The sequence below is a fragment of the Xenopus tropicalis genome, chromosome 8 (genome assembly GCF_000004195.4).
Source record: "Xenopus tropicalis strain Nigerian chromosome 8, UCB_Xtro_10.0, whole genome shotgun sequence".
Taxonomy (NCBI): Eukaryota; Metazoa; Chordata; class Amphibia; order Anura; family Pipidae; genus Xenopus; species Xenopus tropicalis.
The window spans coordinates 110800865-110821007 of NC_030684.2; the positions used below are offsets into that span (position 1 = coordinate 110800865).

The 20143-nt window shown below is 40.9% G+C and overlaps 1 protein-coding gene across 1 annotated transcript in view; it reads right to left on the reverse strand.

Moving 5' to 3' along the window:
- Nucleotides 1-20143, reverse strand: part of spred1 (sprouty related, EVH1 domain containing 1) — a 49936-nt gene that overhangs the window by 9192 nt on the left and 20601 nt on the right. The window contains exon 2 of the mRNA NM_001008036.1: nt 9957-10131. Coding sequence (NP_001008037.1) covers nt 9957-10131 — 175 coding nt within the window. The remainder of the gene's footprint in view (nt 1-9956; nt 10132-20143) is intronic.

Sequence of the window (20143 nt, forward strand, 5' to 3'; positions counted from 1 at the left end):
ATCCAATAGAATAAGCCTCAGTGAGGGTTTTAACCAGTGAATATTTGATATGATCACTATGAAGCTAAAACCACAGATGGATAATGACCCACCCCATTAAATACTGTATGGGCTGACTGGCCAGGAGGTTGAAATCTGACTGGATACTGGTGGCCCAAAAGGGATGCCTGACAAACTGCTTTCTGTTTCAGCTTTGTTGGGTAATGTTTGCTGAGATGTATGCAGAGAGTCAGCACTACGTATTGTGCCAGTTTATGGTTTACACAATTATATGCTTCATGAAATAATGCGGGTCTTAACTACACAGGCCGCATTTTCATCCACCATCCAGTAAATAGCTAATATACGGCAAATACTCTGTATTTGTCTTCATGCTTGTCTAAAAATGTCTAAAATAAATGAATGTTCTCTTAACTGAGGGTGTTTTATAAATTTGCTTTGACATTTTCATGCCTGCTTAACTAGAATTTGCCTTTAAGGTGTGTTAGAAAATATGCACTACAACAAACAAAACAACCCTGCACATATGCTACAATGCACTGCTTAGTTGTGTGAGTCAGAACACAAACACTTCCCTGTACAGTATTGTGCACCCCTGGAATTCTAGCCCATTTTATGTCCAGGCCTCGTGTATCGCTATGATTACATTTCCCATAGGAAGTCTGCTTGGAAAAAGACCAGATGTGAGCAGCTGGAGAAAGAATGCAGAACACAAGGTACAATATGGCGGAATGTGTGTCTGTGCAGTGTGGGCCACATGAAATACACATCACACTCACTGGGTCTCAGGAGGGAACAGAGGAAACAGAAGAATTTCTAAAATGTGCAAGGGTTCTTGAGTTTTTAGGGATTTACAGACGGACCTGTATCTTAAAGGGAAACAAATCAATCAGAGGAGCACATACACATGATGACACGTGAACACTTGCACAACAAAAGCACTTAGAGACCAACACACAACACTACACTTATTATACAGGTGTATAGTAAAATGGCCATACAGTGAGAGCCACTGGCTTGGCAAACTAAATGATATTTCAAAATACACTTACTGAGCAGGCAACCCACATTTTCTATCAGCACACTTCATGGCTGTTGTCTAAATATGCACCGCATTCTGCAAATGGGATTAAAAAAAATCTGCACTCTGAGTCAGGAGGCAGATTTAGTAAGGCTGATGCCATGCGGTGTTTTTGCCTGCAACTGGAACCACTGAATCTGCCCGATTGCAGGCACGTGCAATAGATATTGGCTCTGAATACAAACACTTGAGTTTCTTTGCCAACATCTGCCACGTGTGCCTGCACTAGGGCCAACACAATGGATCTGGATGCAGGCTTTTCCGCAGGGCAAGAATCAGCCCTGTGCTGCATCAGCTTAAGTATTAACTTCTTTGTGAGACTTACTATTATTTGTCAAAATGGTTTCCTATGGGAAAATAAAATTTTGGTGTGTGAAAAAAACAGGAAGAAAAAATTTGGATGCAAGTGAAAAATTGGACCTTTAGCATATCTGCCCCGTAGGCCTAGGGCACACACAGCATATAAGGTTGATCAGCTCTCATTCTGCCCCGTGTACAGTATGATAGTGATTCGCCCAGCTTTTATGCTGGTGGACAAAAAACGCAGTATCTGCCATAGGCCTTAGAACGTCGGCCACCATAACACCCAATAGGGTTGATTGACTAAAGTGCGATAAACGTTATCACATGCTTTTTTGCGCTAAAATTGCCGCAAAAAACCCCCCCGCGTGATTCGCTAAAGTATTATCGCATGCATTAAGTTGCATATCGCGTGCGTTAAATAGCGTGCAGCCGAATGTGTTAATTTTAATGCATTGCGTTAATTCTTGCGCAGAAATAATACTAACGCATGATTCACAAACACTTAGACGCGCTAAATATCGCATTAGTCTGTGCACAAATTAACACCTACTTGAGGCAGGAGGTAATTATAGAAAAGTACAGTTCATGAGCTTTTGGCAACACAATATGGACTTTGCAGTGGGATTTATTCAAGTCTGTGTTGGCCCTAGAGTGATGCAGCCGCCAGTTTGCAGGGAAATGGTCATTTTCAGAACAGTAGTTTTCCGAACGTAATGGTGTGTATGGCTAATAGCGTGCTGCGTTAATTAGCGCACGTTGCGTCAAATACCGCACGATAATAGTCTTCGCAACTTAAATAACGCAAACAGCATTGCATCTAAATTAACGCAAGTAACCTTTTAGTGAATCGTGCGTTAAGACGCGAAAAATAAGACGCAATAAACTTTTTAAAGAAAGCTATAAATAGCGCTCGTTTTATCGCACTTTAGTGAATCAACCCTAATGCCTCTCCTTGCTGCCTGTCATCTACATAAATAGAAACTACCTGTCACTTTATTACATTTGGGCTTAGACAATTAAAATAATCATCTGATTGTTTTACTTTCCCAGTCACTGTTCAAGATAGGCAGATTAGTGGATTAATAGAGATTGTTACAAAGAACGCACTTTCTTGTAGATTTCACTCCCCTTAAAGGAACAGTAACACCAAAAAAGAAATGTGTTTTAAAGTAATTAAAATATAATGAACTGCTGCCCTGCACTGGTAACACTGGTCTGTTTCTTTCAGAAACTCAATGGGGGGAGCCATTTTAAGGTGCCCATACACTATAAGATCCGCTCGCTTGGCGATGTCGCCATGCGAGCGGATCTTCACCCGATATCCCCACCTACGGGTGGGCGATATCAGGTAGCAAGGGACTTTTGAGCTTATGGGGCAGTCGGTTCGGGGACCGCATCAACGAGCCGATGCGGTCCCCGATCCGACCGGATTTTCTAACCTGGCCGATCAAGATCTGGCCAATTTCAGGCCAGATATCGGTCGGCCAGGCAGCTCTGTTCTGCCCATACATGGGCCGATTAGCTGCCGAATCGGTCCAAGGGACCGATATCGGCAGCTATAGTCGGCCCGTGTATGGGGACCTTAAGTTGGAAAAATGAGAAAAGGCACAGGTTACATAGATAACAGATAAGCTCTGTAGAATACCATGGTGTTTTATCTGTTATCTGCTATGTCAACTGTGCCTTTTCTCATTTTTTCCAGCTTAAATTGCTGCCCCCATGGCTACACAGCAGCTTATTATATAAACTATAGTGGTTTCTGTAGCAAGTGCAGGGCAACAGTACATTATATTTTAATTACTTTGATACATTTTTATTTCTTGGCATTACTGTTCCTTTAACTCTCTTATAAGCTAACCCCACATAAATACAACAGTGCGCACAGCCCTCAACTCTGTGTATCCAGTAGGAGCATCCTGTACAGATCCTATTACCTTAGATGACTTTGTGCCATCAGCGAACGCTGATACACTGCTTTCAATACCAAATTCAAGGTCATTCATGAATACATTATAAGTCATAACCCTAGGACTGGACATTAGTAATAACCCTATTTATTTCTTCTTTTCACCCTGTCTTTATGCCAATTTGTATTTGGGTACACACAGAGGCGGATTTATGAAATCCTTCTAGATTCCCAGAAGTTTGAATTTTATTACATGTTTAACACTTTCCTGACTGCATTAGTACTGCATCTAATTCAGAGACCCTTAAAGGTGCAGTATACCTCCTTGTTCATCATGAGCGCAATGAATAGGGCTTGCATTTAACATGCTATTTGCCTATTGTTTTAAGCATAATAAAATGGTTGGGGATCATTGCCTTAGCCTAAAGGTTGGTAACCAAAAATGGTTCCCCATTCTGTTTGTGTGGGTCTCCATAACTAATACACTGAAATCTCCTGCTGAAAAGAGTAAGGGCTGTGGCAGACGGGGAGATTAGTCGCCCATAACAAATCTCCCTCAAATCCATCCCACCGGCTAGAATGTAAATCGCCAGTGGGATGGCATACGCAGCGCCGAAATCACCGAAGTTTCCTCTCGAGGCAATTTCGGCAAAACGTTGCGCCATGTATGCCATCCCACTGGCGATTTACATTCTAGCCGGTGGGATGGCATTTCGGGGAGATTAGTCGCCCACGACAAGGGAGATTTGTCACGGGCGACTAATCTCCCCGTCTGTCACGGCCCTAATACATTAAGATATATAATTTATTCTAAACTTGTGTTAACACTTTATTCTAAAGTGTTAAATTGCACCAATGCAGTAGATTGGTCACAACTAACTGCTGATTATCAGCTATGAGCAAATGCACTTGTGCAATTTCGTACCTTTGTTAACAAACTTAAGTAAACTGACCCTGCTGCGTGTGAATGCGATAGGGATGTTAGATAGTAAGCTCCAACATTTGGGCAGGGGCTTATGTACAATCTCCAAAATGTCAACCCTATAATTTGGGTCTGCATCTGACCTAATGTAATATTTGTTCCTAATATATATTAGATAGAAAGTGAGAAACATAGGGCAGTCTGTAGCACAGTGTCCCTGCGAGCACACAGTAAGCCCATGCTCTCGATTGATGGCAAAGTGAGTGGGGTTAATTCCTAGGTGCCACTGAGCTGACATGAAACATGGCTATTGCTTCCTGCAGACTGGCTGGAGCCCAGAGCAGGAAGGTGACAGCAATAAGGCAGGATGTGAAGAGCTAACATGAGGTTTGACCTGACACCAGCAGGCCTCCCTCCCGCACTGATACGCTTGCTGCTCCCAGGAGGAGGCCTCTTTGCTTCTCTTCAAAAATCAATACTGCTGCTGCCTCCAGAGGTCACATTCCTCTCTCCTTCAGACTTCGGCATGGCCACAGAGAGGAAAGGGAATAACCTCCAGGAGACAGTCCCCTTCATCACCTTCTACTCTCCTGAAGCTTCATTCCTGTCTTCCAGCCTCAACAAATACAGCAGTCTGTTGCACACTGTCTGCTCAGGCTTTTCCATGTTTCTTATGGCCCTGCTTGCACACCTGTCTCCTGTGCCAGCAATGGGAAAATTACAACAATATGTCCAAATTCACTAACCCATGTAAAATTTTCATCAGCTCAGCACCCACGGCATGTATTTTTGATCGGACTAGTACAATTAGAATAATGAAAGCAAATGCTGGATGGCTGCAATGTGTTATTTGCACTGGCGCAGCACTTAAAAATTGTTTGGTGTCATTTTACTTACACAGACAAAATTACCCATGTAAGAGCAGAGCAGACCTATTCCCTGTGTCTAAGATTTTTCCCTCCCTGAATAAGGCTTACTGAGGTAAAGACTGGACATGGTAAAAACTCTATGGAGTCATAGAGGGAGGTGATCCCCACATATGTCTCTACCTAAGCCCCCGGTGATCAGATAATTGGGACAAAATGTTCAAATTTGTTCCATTACAGGCCACTATGTGTGTCGGGCAGAGCTGAGCCAAGAGATATGGGTGCCCAAGGACCCCTAAATCCAACCTTCCCACTGACACCACCCTTCACCATCTGTTTGCTGCCAGCCCCTCCAGGCATTTGCTGTCAGTCCGACCCCCCCCCCCCCCCCGCCATACACCAAAGGGAGCGTTGGGATCTGTGTAAAATTCCTTCCCCCTCCCCAAATCATGCCCCCCTTAAGTTGCCTACACCAAGTTCCAGCCCTGAAATTGGGCAAAAATCTGCTAGTTAGTTGACCTGGCCACATGGGCAAATCTTGTTATTTATGAGGTTGTTTTTGTGGTTTTGGGAGAAGTGGGGCAGGCAGCAGACAAAGCCTTAAGGCAACTCTACTGATATCAGGCAAGTTTATGTCTCATTTGCAGCTCCCTGGGCAACTAATAACTAAGTAAGGGTTGAGTTAGTTGGGTAACTCCTTGGTACTAGAGGGGTATTAAAGACTGATATGGGCAATGAAAAGTGACTGTCATGGCTGTACAATGGGTGACTTTTCAGGACTTTCTTCAGTATTGCTTTGCATAGAAAGGCACCGGATTGAACATATTTCTGTCTATATTCATTTCTGACAATGGTACATAAAGGCCTGGACTCTCCCTGCTGCAAAGTCTCCTTCAGACTTCTTTCTCCCTTCCCCAGACATACGGTGTAATGGGAACAATGCTTTATTAACCTCTTTGCTTCCAGAGGCACCAACAACTTAGCAGCAAATAAATCAATGACAGGAATTTCCAGGGATGCTCAGGCTGGCTTTTAAGCACTCAGAGTGCTGTCTGGGGAGGAAGGGAGAAAATGGAACCAGCAGACGGGACCTTTGGAGAGGAAACCTGCTTCTTACATTAAATGCAGCAATCCATTTACTGATGCGAAATCCACATCAGACTTCAGCCAGTAAAGCAGTCACTCCTCCCTAACTCATAAAAAAGACAGTTTATGCCCGGCTTTCTTAATCAATATGCTGCAGTGCAATTCAGCCCTAGTCCTCCAGACCACCCTGCCCATGCTCCTGAAGACAACAGCACTTTAAGTAATGGGGCTCAGCAAAGAGTATTTTATACAAGAGCCAAGTAATCTATTGTTATAGTTGTTATACTTATAAAGTGCCATCGAGTCACACAGGGAAGTATAACATTGCATTTCAAACATGGTATTTATACATTGTTCTCAAGATGCTACCCAGTGGCCACCGCTGGCAAGTATACTTATAATGTGGCTCTAAAATTCTTTCTCTTTAGTTGGTTTTGTTTGGCACATGTTCTGCAGCTAGATACCTAAAACTACAATATTATATCCTGCAATAGTTAAAAGGAATATATCAATAGGGAGATTATTATTTACCGCTCATGATCCATCTGACTTGGTGTGAGACAGTAAAGTACAATGATTATGATGATTGTTTATTTGAAAATATGCACACAGTAACTCAGCCATGTTTAATAGAATTATAATCTACAGTACAGGCATTCCACAACATGGACATGCTGACAGCAGCTGCAAGAAGAGCTTTGTGCCAGGGTACAACCTGGCGCTACTCTGACAGCACATCCATGTTGCTGCCAGTCGCCAGAAATGCCAAGATACCTCAGATCCATTTCTGACAAAATCGATGTGACTATAACAGAACAGTATCTAACCAAATGTCAGTTATCCACTTATGTATCACAAACAAAATAAGGAATAATGAGATTGTGGGGGCGCTTGTAGCCATTGGCTGTACCTCCAAATACTGTCTTTTAAAGGGGAACTATCGCAAAAATGAAAATTTAGTAAAAGCAACACGATACTGATAAGAACATTTCTACGTATAATTGATAAAAAAATTCTATACCAATTCTGAAATAATCTTTTTTATCTTCATTATGCTTCTCTCAGCATGTCTCCATTCTCTCATGCAAGAGTCGGGTGTCAGATCCAATGTATTAAAGCTCACTCAAATAACCGATTCAGGCACAAACAAATTCTAACAAAATGACTGACTTTGGCACAAATCCTGCATGTAGAAAGATAGGATCTCTGCTGATTTAAAAAGAGTGAGCTCTAATAGATCTTCTAGGCAAATGGAGCCCCCACCCAAAAAAGAGATTAACTTGATTATTTCAGATGAAGCTTATATTAAATTTTCATTTTGCAATAGTTCCCCTTTATGTACTAGTCTGTTTTAAGTCTATAGGCTGGCACAAGGCAGCAGGACTTGTTGTCTTCCAGATCACTAGTGAGCTTTGCACAAAAAAGAAAAACTACAAGGCCCCTAGTATAGTGATGTGGTGAATTACCCAAAATCTGCTGGTTGGGCGGGTTTCGGTTGAAATTTTGGAGAACATGGCAGGTTTGGGTGCAGATCAGACTGGTAAAATGCACTCCTCCTCTTCTCCTGAAGATTCCCTGTCTTGGAACCAGAGAAGTAGCATATGGACTGTGTAAATGCTAATACTGGTAGAGTGTGGGTCCTATAATGGCAACATTTTGCAGTTTAGGGTTGGGTGCAAGTTGAGTTATATTTGAGACTTTTTTTTCTTATCTGTGGGGTTTACAGCCTTTTGCACTGAGCCTTCCCATTATATTATCAATAATGTCCTCAGGGGTCAACTGCCTTCCCAACCTCTCGCACATCCATAGAGAGGGTGACCAGTGTGTTTTTAGCACAGGTGACTACAACTACAATTGCAACACATGTTGTGAGTAATTGGAACCTGGTGAAATTACACCCCCCAAAAAGGGACAGCTCTGTTCCATATGATCCTGTGTGTGCATAAGCATGTGCCCAGATATGTGCTTTTTCTAAATACCTTTAGAGAAACAAGAATCAATTATATTTTTGAGTATATGTCCCTGCATAGGAGAGGTACAAAGCTCCCTTAAATAAAAATAATGGGGATACTCTTTCCCTTCCATACAGCCACTGCCTACACCATCTCAACTCCCTTCCTTCCCAGCAATGCTAAATGCCTCCCACTGGCCCTGTTCTTAGTATTCACCCACATCAGCACAGTGATGCCAGAAGTGAGAGCTGATTCATGCCTGATCCTACAGCACTCTCCCACTAACAGTCTGTTTCCTTCTCTTCACACATTATTTTATGCCGGAGACAGCTCATTGTTGTCATGGAGACAAGCACTCGGCAACAAGCATGGAGACCAAGGACCAAAGACGCATTGTTCCAGGAGCCAAACTGAGGGTTGTTATACTGGCAGCCATAAAGCAACGAAGAAGAATATATTTAAAAGAAAAAAAAGAGCCATGAGTAACATCCGCACCCCACCAGAAATCCATTTGTTACATTTCCTAAAGCAGCAAAGAATTATATCATGCCTCATTCACACTAACAGATTCCATCAGACAGAGGCACATTAAAAAATGCACCCCTTATTTTCTGGTGGATGAAAATCCACAAATTCACATACAAATCATCAAAAACAATCACATATTTAACAACTTCAAGGTTCTGTAAATTTGCACATAAGAAGCATTACGCCCCCTGTTTATCATGAGATCAATGAGCAGGGCTTATTCTGATCATACCTTATGTCTATGGTCTATGTTTTTTGTTATTTCTTGAGCTAAACAGGGAAAATGGAGCTCCATGTTAGGTTCCTGCGAGGTAGATAAACTGGATTACCGGTGCACCGGTGGACTATCTGTTCTCCAGAAATCTACTTTTTTTTTTTACTTGCGAGGACCAAACATGAAGTAGCTTCAGTTTCCCCTGTTTAACTTAAGAAATAATAAAAACAGTACATTTGTTATGATTAAGACAATAAGCAAAGAGTAAGCGCAGTTGAGTGAAGAGTTAACAAAAAAAGATGGCTTTATCACCCTACTGCACATGCGTCGGCCCCAGGATCTCAAAGAAAGAAGATGGAAGAAACAGGATCGCTTGCTCGCAGGTAACCGAGGTCGGAGCAGTTTGCTGTTAACAGATGCACTGCCCAGGGTATTAGGCAAGTGATTACAATCACTGGAGGGGGTGCCTAACATTTAGAACCCCCAGTAACTGTAGTTTTCCTTCTCCTTTAAGGCAAGTGTATTGAATTTATCTATTTTTTTTTTTTTTTTTAGTTATCCTCTCTGCCTCAAAGCATTACAGGCTGGCAGGAAAGGAGGTGTTGAGGTGTGCCCTTGATTAGGCTTCAACTACACCATTTTTGCTCTCCCCAAGGACATCAACTAACTTGATGAAACATATTAATGAAAATTTACTCCAAAATTTGGTACAATGGAATTGACAGGACTGGAGTTAGGCTGATGCCCACGGAGCGAGTTGCCAGTGATAGATCTTTGCTACCGCTCCAAAATGCCTTTCCACTGGCATCAATAAGAGTCGGTGGTGGAAAGGCCAGTGCATCGCTTTGGCTCTCCACAGCCATGCGAAGTTCCATCCTGCAGGCAACTAGGCGCGACTTCGATGTGAAGGCTTTTCCACCAGCAACTCCTATTGTTGCTGGTGGAAAGGCATTTTGGATTTGTTAGCCACCTGAGGCAGCTGAGATCAATTGCGGGCGACTAACTCGCTCCATGGGCCATCAGCTTTAAGTTGAACAAAGTGATATATTGTCAGTGCAATCAGTCATTTGCTTGGCTCAAACACCCCAATTTACTTACCGTCTTATCTCTGAGTCTCTCGCCATGAACTAGGAATTCTGTGCCACCACTGTCTCCTGGTTGAAGAGTCTTAGACACAGTAACAGAGCTGAGCCCTCCACCTCCAAGTTGTAGCCAACCACCACTCGAGTCATCCCTTGTCATCACCACAGCTCGCACTCGTGCATAACTGTCACTGCAAAAGATGGAGGTACAAGTTAACATATGTCATTTGCACAAGCAAAGGGTAACCACTGAATACCATTTCTCCAGCGGGAGCAGAAACAGGGATACTCATTTCACCAACTGGATTTAGCTTCACTTTCTATACAGAACACACATACTTGAGACTGCACTTACAGGATCTCCTTTTCAAGGCACTGGGGGTTATAAGTTATATTTAGAGGACTTTCCTGCTAGAACATGCTCTGCAGAGCCACCTTTGTTTCAATAGAGGCAAACTTACATATGAGAGACACCTTTAAGGCTAGGGTTATTTTTTGCTGAAAATACTTTCCAAACGCATTAATTTGAGACTACCCCTCAGAGAAAACGAGACAACACTGCACAGAACAGGGCTGTTTCCATAAGGAACAACACATTCTATTAAGTGAGACCATCACCAGTTGAAACAAGTAGCCATTGTACAAAGTGAGACTGTATTTCAGAGAAAGGGAACACCACTCTCTCAAATGATACATGTGCTAAAAAGAAACAAGACAATCCAGTGTAATGAGTAAGATTGTCCTTTGAGACAAATGAGATATCCTGACAAAAATGATGGTCCATATTTACCACTTATGTCAAGGACACACTGAAAAGTCAATGTTTTGACAGGTTCCAGGGTGAATGTTTCAATCCACGGATGGGTAGCATGTAGCATACTTGCTATTAGAGATATGCTGGGAGTTGAAGGTCAACAATAATGGGACAAGTATTTAGGCCACATCATTTCTTTAATCTTTGCATTAGTATGCTCATACTGCATTTTAGGAATCGTTCATGAATGACTTGGCTTCCAGTTTCTGGCTTGCATACAACTCCATTGTTCTTTACCTAACTGCTCACATGCTGTCATATTTCCTCCCATCCGTCACCTGCTGTGTCAGTATTGATTTGCAAATAGCCAGTATTGAGAGTGACCTAGCACAAAGGAGTGTGGTATGTAGGCACTGGGGGTGGTAAAATGAAAGTGGCTAGGAAAAGGATGGTCACACCAGGATAAATCAGCCCCCCCCCCCCCCCCCAATTTCCCTCATAGGTTGTAAAGAGAAATCATAAAATTCTCAGTGTAAATACTTTCCTTTATTATAAACAATGCAGCATGAACATTAAGTACAGCCTAACCTTTCTAAAAGGAAGTACCAGTAGGAAACGTTTTTTACAGTACTTGCCTGCAAGGTCACCCAGGTAGTCAAGACACCAGCTAAACAAACCACATTAGCAAGAGGGCCAATCCTTCTGACCTATCGGACGAAAGCCAGAGATGCTCAGCCTCTAGATTCATTAAGCAGCAAACCATTCTAAAGACTGTGTCTGATGGGTAAAAGCATTGCTATGTATTTTATTTTAAGTTTTTAGCTTTTCCAAGCTGTGTTTTTTTTGCTGGTAACTAACACAATGATAGCATAACCTCTCTAGGAGAGATTAGTGCCAGGAATGATGGTAGCCTAAACGCCAGGGAGAGTTACATTTTAAGGAGACTGCCTTTAATAATAGTTCTCTGAAGCAACTTGGTGACATCTATAACTTTGTTATAACCTTGGTGTAAAGGCATCTGACACCAGACTAGCTGTCCCATCATGCTCTTTTGTGTGGTTTACAGTTTTTTTTCCTCGTACATATGGACAGGTCTACCATGAGGGAGGGAGAGGGGGTAGTGTTGTGCTTGGTCTAGTAACTTGCGTAAGGTACATATCTGTGCCCTTGGGTGGCCATAAGATTACACACATACTCTAGTATGGGTGACTGGCTTTGTATACCCCCATCATATCAAGATCCCTGTCTGATATATCTTTCCTATACCAGGATCTGACAGATAAGGGATAACAATAAAAAAGGAAATATATTTATGTGAAACAGGATCCAAATAATGCTAGTTCTATTCATAAAGAGGAAGCTTTGCATTTTTTTGTAAAATTATACAGCAAAGGTTCCTTCCCTATATATGAGGACTTATAACTTTAACCTACATTGAGCAGGAGATAAAAACTTCCCTCTTTACTCTGGATACATTTTTAGGCTATAAGCCACTATCACTGATTCCGCTGGTAGCATTGCTGGATTTAATGTTACTTAGCAGGATAGCCTGCCTTATCTCATGTACCAATAAGATTTATGCGGCCCTGTTGCTATTGAGACACCCTGAAGAGAGTAGGGTTAAGAATATGAATTTCTGCATATAGCCAAAGCTCCTGAGAGAATAAATGCGCATGCGTGTGCGTGTGCCCTAAATCAGCTCATTTCTGGAATAGAAGAAAGATAAACTTTGCATAGCATCTTTTAACTTATTTTAAACGCGAGTGATCATTCTGCATAACTCAAAAAATCCTTGAAGAAATGCTTCATAGTAAGAAGATCTATATGTAATGGCCAATTACATTATTACATTACATTACATTAACATTTATTTATAAAGCGTCAACATATCCCGCAGTGCTGTACAATAAGTGGGTTACATACATTGGACATACAGAGTAACATATAAAGCAATCAGTAACCGATACAAGAGGTGAAGAGGGCCCTGCCCAAAAGAGCTTACAATCTACAAGGAGAAAGGGTTGAGACACAAGGTGTGGGAATGGGAATGCCAATAATTAGAGCTTTGTTTATTTTTAACATTTCCTTGTCTTTAAAGGGGATCTAGACCCAAAATTGTAACTGATGTAAACTTTCATTCGTTTTCTATTTTTTGTTATTTTTAAACAGTTTCAGACTTGTTAATACCAGGCTTTTGGCTCAACAGCTCTCTCTGGATGCCAGGGTCTTAACAACCCTAAGGACTAAACCATATGGAACATTTCATAGGATGGAGTCGGATCAACAGATATTATCCTACAAGTCAGTTGCAGTTGCACAAAAATGATATTAATATCTGACATGTAAACTGCATGAAAGATTTGTCAACTGATGTGACATGACTGTTGAAAGGCAACACTGCATGCTGCTTTTCATACACGATAAAATCTAATAGATATATTTTTTTTCGCATTGAAATATTGACTGTTGGATGTAGATGCATGAAGAAAATACTATGCTTTATCTGACCACATTTTACATGACAGCACAGGGATTAGATTTTGTATAAACACACAAAACATTGTGCTGTTGCATGACAAGATTTTATGAGATAGTCTGGCCCACAAAATCTGATCAAACTCTCCTATGTAGCTTTTCCCCGATGGTTTTGGAGTAGGGGAGGAAACACTCGCAGACATGGGGAGAACATACTTGCAGATAGTTCTCAAAATCAGAAAAGAACTCTGGACCCCAGCAGAAGTGCAATCCCATGAGCCACCATGCTCGCCTTTAAAGCACTGCGGCCAGTTCTGCACCTGAAAATGCTGGGATGTCCCAAAAGCCATTGGCTATTGGTAAAGCTGAACTTTACACTCTCTAAAAGCTTGCAAAATGGGGGCAGATCAAGTAGAACAAAATTACTACCAGGTCTTAAAATAGGCCCAATGCTGATAGGGTCTCTACTGGAACGTCTGCTAAATCTGAATCCACACATGGGTTTATGTTCCATTGGTTTGGTCCAAGCTGGTCAGTAATATAAACAAGTGCAAGGTGAAACAGTTGCAGAAATCTTCTACAGAAATAGGATCTGTTATCTGGAGACCTAAATCCAGAAAGCTACAAGTTCTATTTTGCCAAGCAAGTTTACATTTTTTGATGGGGTTGCTTTTTCTCTATAATAATAAAAAAATTACCTTGAACTTGATGATAACTAAGCTAGCATAAATCCATTATGTTGGCAAAGCTTTTCTCTCATTCCTTTACATTAGAAGTTTTAAGGCAAGTCATCCATACTACAGAAAGAACCCCTTATCCGGAAAACCCTGGTCATAAACAATCCAGATAATATAGATTCCATAACTGTAAAAGTTCTAGGGATGCACTGAATCCCGAATTCTGGCCGAATCCAGGCTTTTTTTGAAGGATTCGGTTTCGGTCCTGGCCGAACCGAATAGCATATGCTAATTAGCATTCAGAAAGGGTTAAATGGTCAGGGAAATACATTTTTTAATTCATTTCGATCCTACCTAGCATATGTTAATTAGGATTCGGTTCGGGATTCAGCCGAATCCAAAAAGTGGGTTCAGTGCATCCCGAAGTTCAACACTTATGTTGTTTCTGGAATACTATAAAACACAACATAGGACTGCAGGGTTCTACAAATGCAGTTTTCTACTAATAACATAGCTTGTACCTGCTTGCTGGCCTCATCCACTTGTTTAATTCTAATAGGCCTTCTGTGTAGATGCATAACCAGGAAATGGATGACTTTTCTGCTGACAGATCATTCATCATCATCTGACATATGTATGACTGCATTCATGTGTGATGTTGACCAGATTATGGCCCTTCAAGAGGTGCCCAGTCTGCTCAGAGGCGCCATAGACTTCACTATATAACATTATCATTTTAATTGAATCTGGCCCTCCAACATGCTGTATGAGATATAATTGGCCCACTACATGTAATAAGCTGAACAGCAGTGATGTAGACAGTGATATTCTAAGACAATTTGCTATTGGTCTTCATTTCACAATTTCCATTCCATTTTGCAATATGTCACTTTTTGTTCTGCGGCTCTCCATTTCGGAATTATAACAGCTATCTGGTTGCCAGGGTCCCACTTACCCAAGCAACTAGGTAGAAATTTAGCATTTAGTAAAAGATGAACAGGAACAGGACAAGGCCTCTATAGAAAAAATAAGCAAAAAAAAAACCCATAACTCTAAAGATACAGCCCCAATAATCATCAGTGTTTAGTTACTTGGGTCAATGAACAGTTGGATAGCATTTAAAACTGTATTCTGGAAAGATTCATAATAGAATGGCAAATAATTTACAGACAATAACAATGAAGGCCAACTGAAAAGGTGCTAAGAATACAACTTCTAGAACTTTCCATGGCAATTCAGTGATACTTTAGAGCTTGTGATAAGGAAGGCTGTGATGGCAGACTGACTCCTCTATTGATGCAACTTTTTTTGCTTTAAAGAACTGTGATTTTCTGTAACTAATTCACTTCTTTCACGATATTTTTAAACTCTCTTGCTGCTTTCAAAACTAACTGAAACCCCAGATGAGACTCCTTTATAACTGGAGTGCACGATTTGTAGGTAAGCGTTCTTTCAAGTCAAGAATGATTAACTGTTGTCCAAGCTCTTTGCTGGATTATAGTTTTTATCCCAACACCTTAGTGTGCCAGCTGCTGAAGCGCCAGGGGCCTCACTGCCACTTGAGGGGTTATGTAAATAAGAGAGAGGATTTATATGTGACAGTTTCATGCAGCCATGCTTTCATCGTATGATAAAGCAATTAGCACTAAACCATGTGCTTCTGGTCAGCTAAGCCACAATAAACCACAGTGCTAGAGTGTTCCCTAGAGCAAAATCAGAAAACAGAAGTTGTCAGTGAGGTCCAGCAGTGCAGGTTTCGAGAAATGCCTTATATGTGCATAGCTGGATTAATCTGGGGGTGAGTCACTATGACCTTGCTTGTGGATATTCTTAAAACACAAAATGTGGGTGTCTCAGAGGCCTACGGTTATAAAGCCTGTCAGTTTAAAGTCCAACATACAACTGCTGGGCAGGAAGGAAATATTTATCTTATTTGTAAGAATCAATATCCAGATAATATGGCCGTTTCAGAACAAGCTTGCAGGGGCTCCTCCTGTAACTTGTACTGAGTCAATGCGCCAATCCCATACTATTGGAAATGACCTTTAAGCACACAGTCATTTGAAACACAAATAGAAAACAGAATGCGCTAAGAATATTACACATTACCTTTAACATTTTCCTTAAATTCTTACTTAATGAAAATGTATATTTTGCCCCATAGTTCCTTTAAAAGAGAAAACTAGTGAAACACGCCAAATGTAGACTGTAGGGAATTCTGAATGGCTCCCATGCACAAGAAATTTGACATAAGGGAATTAGGTACTCCTATGGGTCATATGGGTCATGCCTATATAAAGGCACAAAACGGCAGGCTGAAAGCTTTAATACAGGTCACTGAATTTCAAGTTGGCTACTCATACCTTTATACTTTTCAACAATTTTACAGATTATTCATGATGTTTTCTTAAGACTCCTAAGAAAGCAGCAATCCATATCTAATTCCCTTTTTGATAAATGAGACTGCGGACTGCATTGGACTAGTATTAAAAGGGCCCCTTGGGGAAATCCAATCCTCAAATCTTGGGTAACATGATCGGTTGTATTATACCTATATTACAAGTGACTCATTCATAGGCCATGATTCTCCCGAGCCCTCCAACAGCTCATAGCTCTCCTTTACATGTTAAATACGCACAGCCCAAATCACACAATATCTGCTCAGACAATACTGTACAGCTACTACCACCCTGCAGTTTACAGTGCTACATCTGGTAAAGCCTTACTAACTCCTTGGCCTATAAAATAATATGCATTATTTTTTTGGTATTCATAAATCTAATGAAAAAGGAGGCCTAGACTTGAGTGAAGACCCAGAAAGAATCACATGTCATGTCTGTAAAATACATTAACCATACACTGAGGGTGGTCAAGGCTTGAAAAGGGAAACAACAGAACCTGTTGTTTCATGTTTAGAATGGAGGTTATCACAATGCTGGGAATAGATCAAACTACCCCATATATATCTGGGCCCTTGTCTGTTCTGTAAACATTTGGCACCTAAAAAGATTACCCTTTCGCAGTACTCTGAGAAGGGTAGCATTAATCATTTTCTCATTCCAGTGACAGATTAAAGGGGTAGTTCACGTTTAAAATAACTTTTAGGAGGATGTAGACGTTGATATTTTGAGACAATTTGTAACTGGTCTTCATTTCTTCATTTCAGTTATTTAACTTTTTGTTCAGAAGCTCTCCAGTTTGGTATTTTAGCAGCTATCTGGTTGATAGGGTCTTATTTACCCTAGCAACTAAGCAGTGGTTTAAACAAGAGAAAGGAATATAAATAGGAAAATGTCTGCATAGAAAGATAAGTAGTAAAAAGTAACAATGCAAATGTAGCTTCACAGAGCAATAGTTTTTGACTACCCCATTTAAAAGGCAGAAGAGTAAATCAAATAGTTTAAAAAAATATAAAACATAAATAGTGAAAACCAACTGCAAAGTAGCTAGGAATATAGCATTTTAAAAACTACTAAAAGTTAACTTAAAGGTGAACTACCCCTTTAACATACCATAACCCAGTGATCCCCAACCAGTGGTTGTGAGCAACATGTTTCTCACCACCCCCTTTGGTGTTTCTCCCAGTGGCATCAAAGCAGTGTATGGCCATGAACAACGGGCCTGCCCGACCCACATCTGGCCTGTAATCCAGTAGGTGGAGATATCGGGAGAAGATCTGCTCGCTTGGCAACCATGTATAGCCACCTTTCCTAAGATTAAACAGTAGCCCCAAGCCCCAAGCCCCAAAGCAGAGGTATAAGAGCAGCCGTCCCTGAGTTATACTGTATATAACACTCATTTAGTGCTGAATTCTCTGGTACTCCCTAATGGCCCACACATGCCCTAACAGAGAGTAAAAATGGCCATACAGATTTAAGCTGCCGATTCGGCCCATTCAGAGTAAGTCCAACGGCCTAAATACTGCCAATGTGATCTCGAGGTGGGCATATTGGGGAAAGATCTGTTTGTTTTGCAGGTTCCTTGTCTTCTAATAAACAGCACTGCGTTTCCAAAAAAGCACAATATAAATGCACATATGTAAACAGTGGATTTCTTTTTATACCAAAGATGTATAAAGCTTGGGTTGTAGAACTAGCGGGGAGCGAAGTATCCCAGAAATCAAGAACTCAGGGACAAGAGGAAGCAGAGCTTGCAAGCCACATGCAGACACATAATTCAAACCTTGAGGAACTGCACACATCAAAGCAATGTTAAATATGAACACGAAATAAAATTGTGTAACATTCAGGAGACACATCCGGGATGAACAAACATTGAGTAAAACAGACAAAATTTTTTCCTTTTACTACATGCCTGTAAACAACTCTTTCCACTACAGCCAAGTCTTTCCCAGAGCAGACTTCACCCTGTGAGATACCTGTCCACACCCTAATATTCACCACAGAGGCTGAAACAGGAGATTATTAGCTAGTGCTCAGGAAATTATCTAGTCACAGACACATACCAAAGCCCATGTAACTAGGCTTAACCAAACGGCTACACTCCAACTCTCGCTGCATTGGCCTGGAGCACATCTGTGATTGAGCTGTGACTGTTCTGATACAATAGGATTATAAAGGAAATCATTAACCCCCTAATGTAAAATATAAGTATATTAGAAGTCAGCGAGAAAAATCATATTAAGTGCTTATAAACTCTTAAGGGACTTCTAAGAGTGGTGTAAAGATAGAGCAGGACATGCATTCATGCCCCCCCACCCCGTGCCCCTCCAATCTCCCGGATACTCACGTGCACAATATATATCTGCCATTTTGCCTAGAATGCGATTCAGATGAGCCGGTAGGTACACCACCCACTTTTGATATCCTCATATTTTACAACGGGCAGTACATATATACATTTTGCTTAATATACACTTTGCAGTTAATCGGGGGCACAGATGACATCACTAAGCATTGGTTATAACTGAGGACATCACAAGTATGCTATAATAAGGATATCTTTGCAGGCTATTCATGCTTCTTGTGTATTCTTGTAGATTCATGCTACAGGTACAAAGCTTCACAGAGTGCAGAACCACTTTAAGAATGTATCAGGGTGCACCTCTACCGCTCAGGAAGAGAAATGCCTCTAAATAGCTTGTGCTTTCTGGGTAAGTTATAATAGGTGCCATTCATTTTTACATCACAGGATGTCTCTTTTGACTTTTGTTTATCCCCCTTTTTTTGTCAGCTTTGTGAATTGCAAGTTACCTGCAGACAGTCACTGCAATTCTTCTAGCAGGTACTATAGTTATGCATTCAACAGCTATTTTAGGCCCAGGTACTGAGCCCTCTCTGAGCCATAAATAAAGAAGTGTGTAAGCTGCAAATAAAAGTCAAGTCGGATTAGTTTTTTTCTTATACACAATAACTTTTATATGTACAGTTACTTTTTTATCTGCCAGTTATTTTGTTTACTACAGTGCTTGTCTTACTGTTTTGGATTAAGTTTGCCTTTGAGGTCCAACAATGGGTTGATGGCCACCTAAACTTAGGCCAAGATTACCGATACAGTGTATATAAAAACATTTGTGTATAAGCAATATCTAGCACAGAAAAAACATATTCACTCCATTTACCTTTTAATATAGGCTTCCAGGAGTATTTTGGAGGAAAAAAGGCATTCAGCCCAAATTTGATAATATGGTGCAAAGGAAGCTTTCGGCGCTGTGAGTGCAACATTTTTAAGTAACTCGTAATTTATTTATATAGAGCCAACAAGTTACTCAGCGATTTACATTTATTTATAACAAACAGGAGTTACAGAATAACATAGGATCAGAAAGTCATGCTTACAAGAGCTTACAACCTAAAGGGTTAGGGAACACTGAAAACACAAGGCCAAAAATGTGGCACTGATGCACCCCATGTATATGCATTGCACTTATCCTCCCCTAAGTACATTCTGAGTGCCGTGGGTCATAACTCTGTCATTTAAGCTAAATGCAGCTAGATACTAGGTGATTCAGTAGCATATTGACAGATATATAAAATGTATATACCTGCTTGATCTCTGAACTGACCAATATCCATGGTAAATAGATTAGATATCAGTCATGATCATCCAATCACCTTAAGTACTTGAGCTTAATACATGGCCTTACCTCCTACAATATCGACTCACATGGCCACCATTCAATTGTTAGAGCACCAAATAATCAGCCAGCGAGGACTAAAGAGGATCTATGACTCCTCTTGGTCCTACTCTGCCGATACACCATGCACTAGCAAATGTACATGAATGTCAGTTGGGATGCCATACATGCAAACAAAAAAACATATAAATTGACTGGTA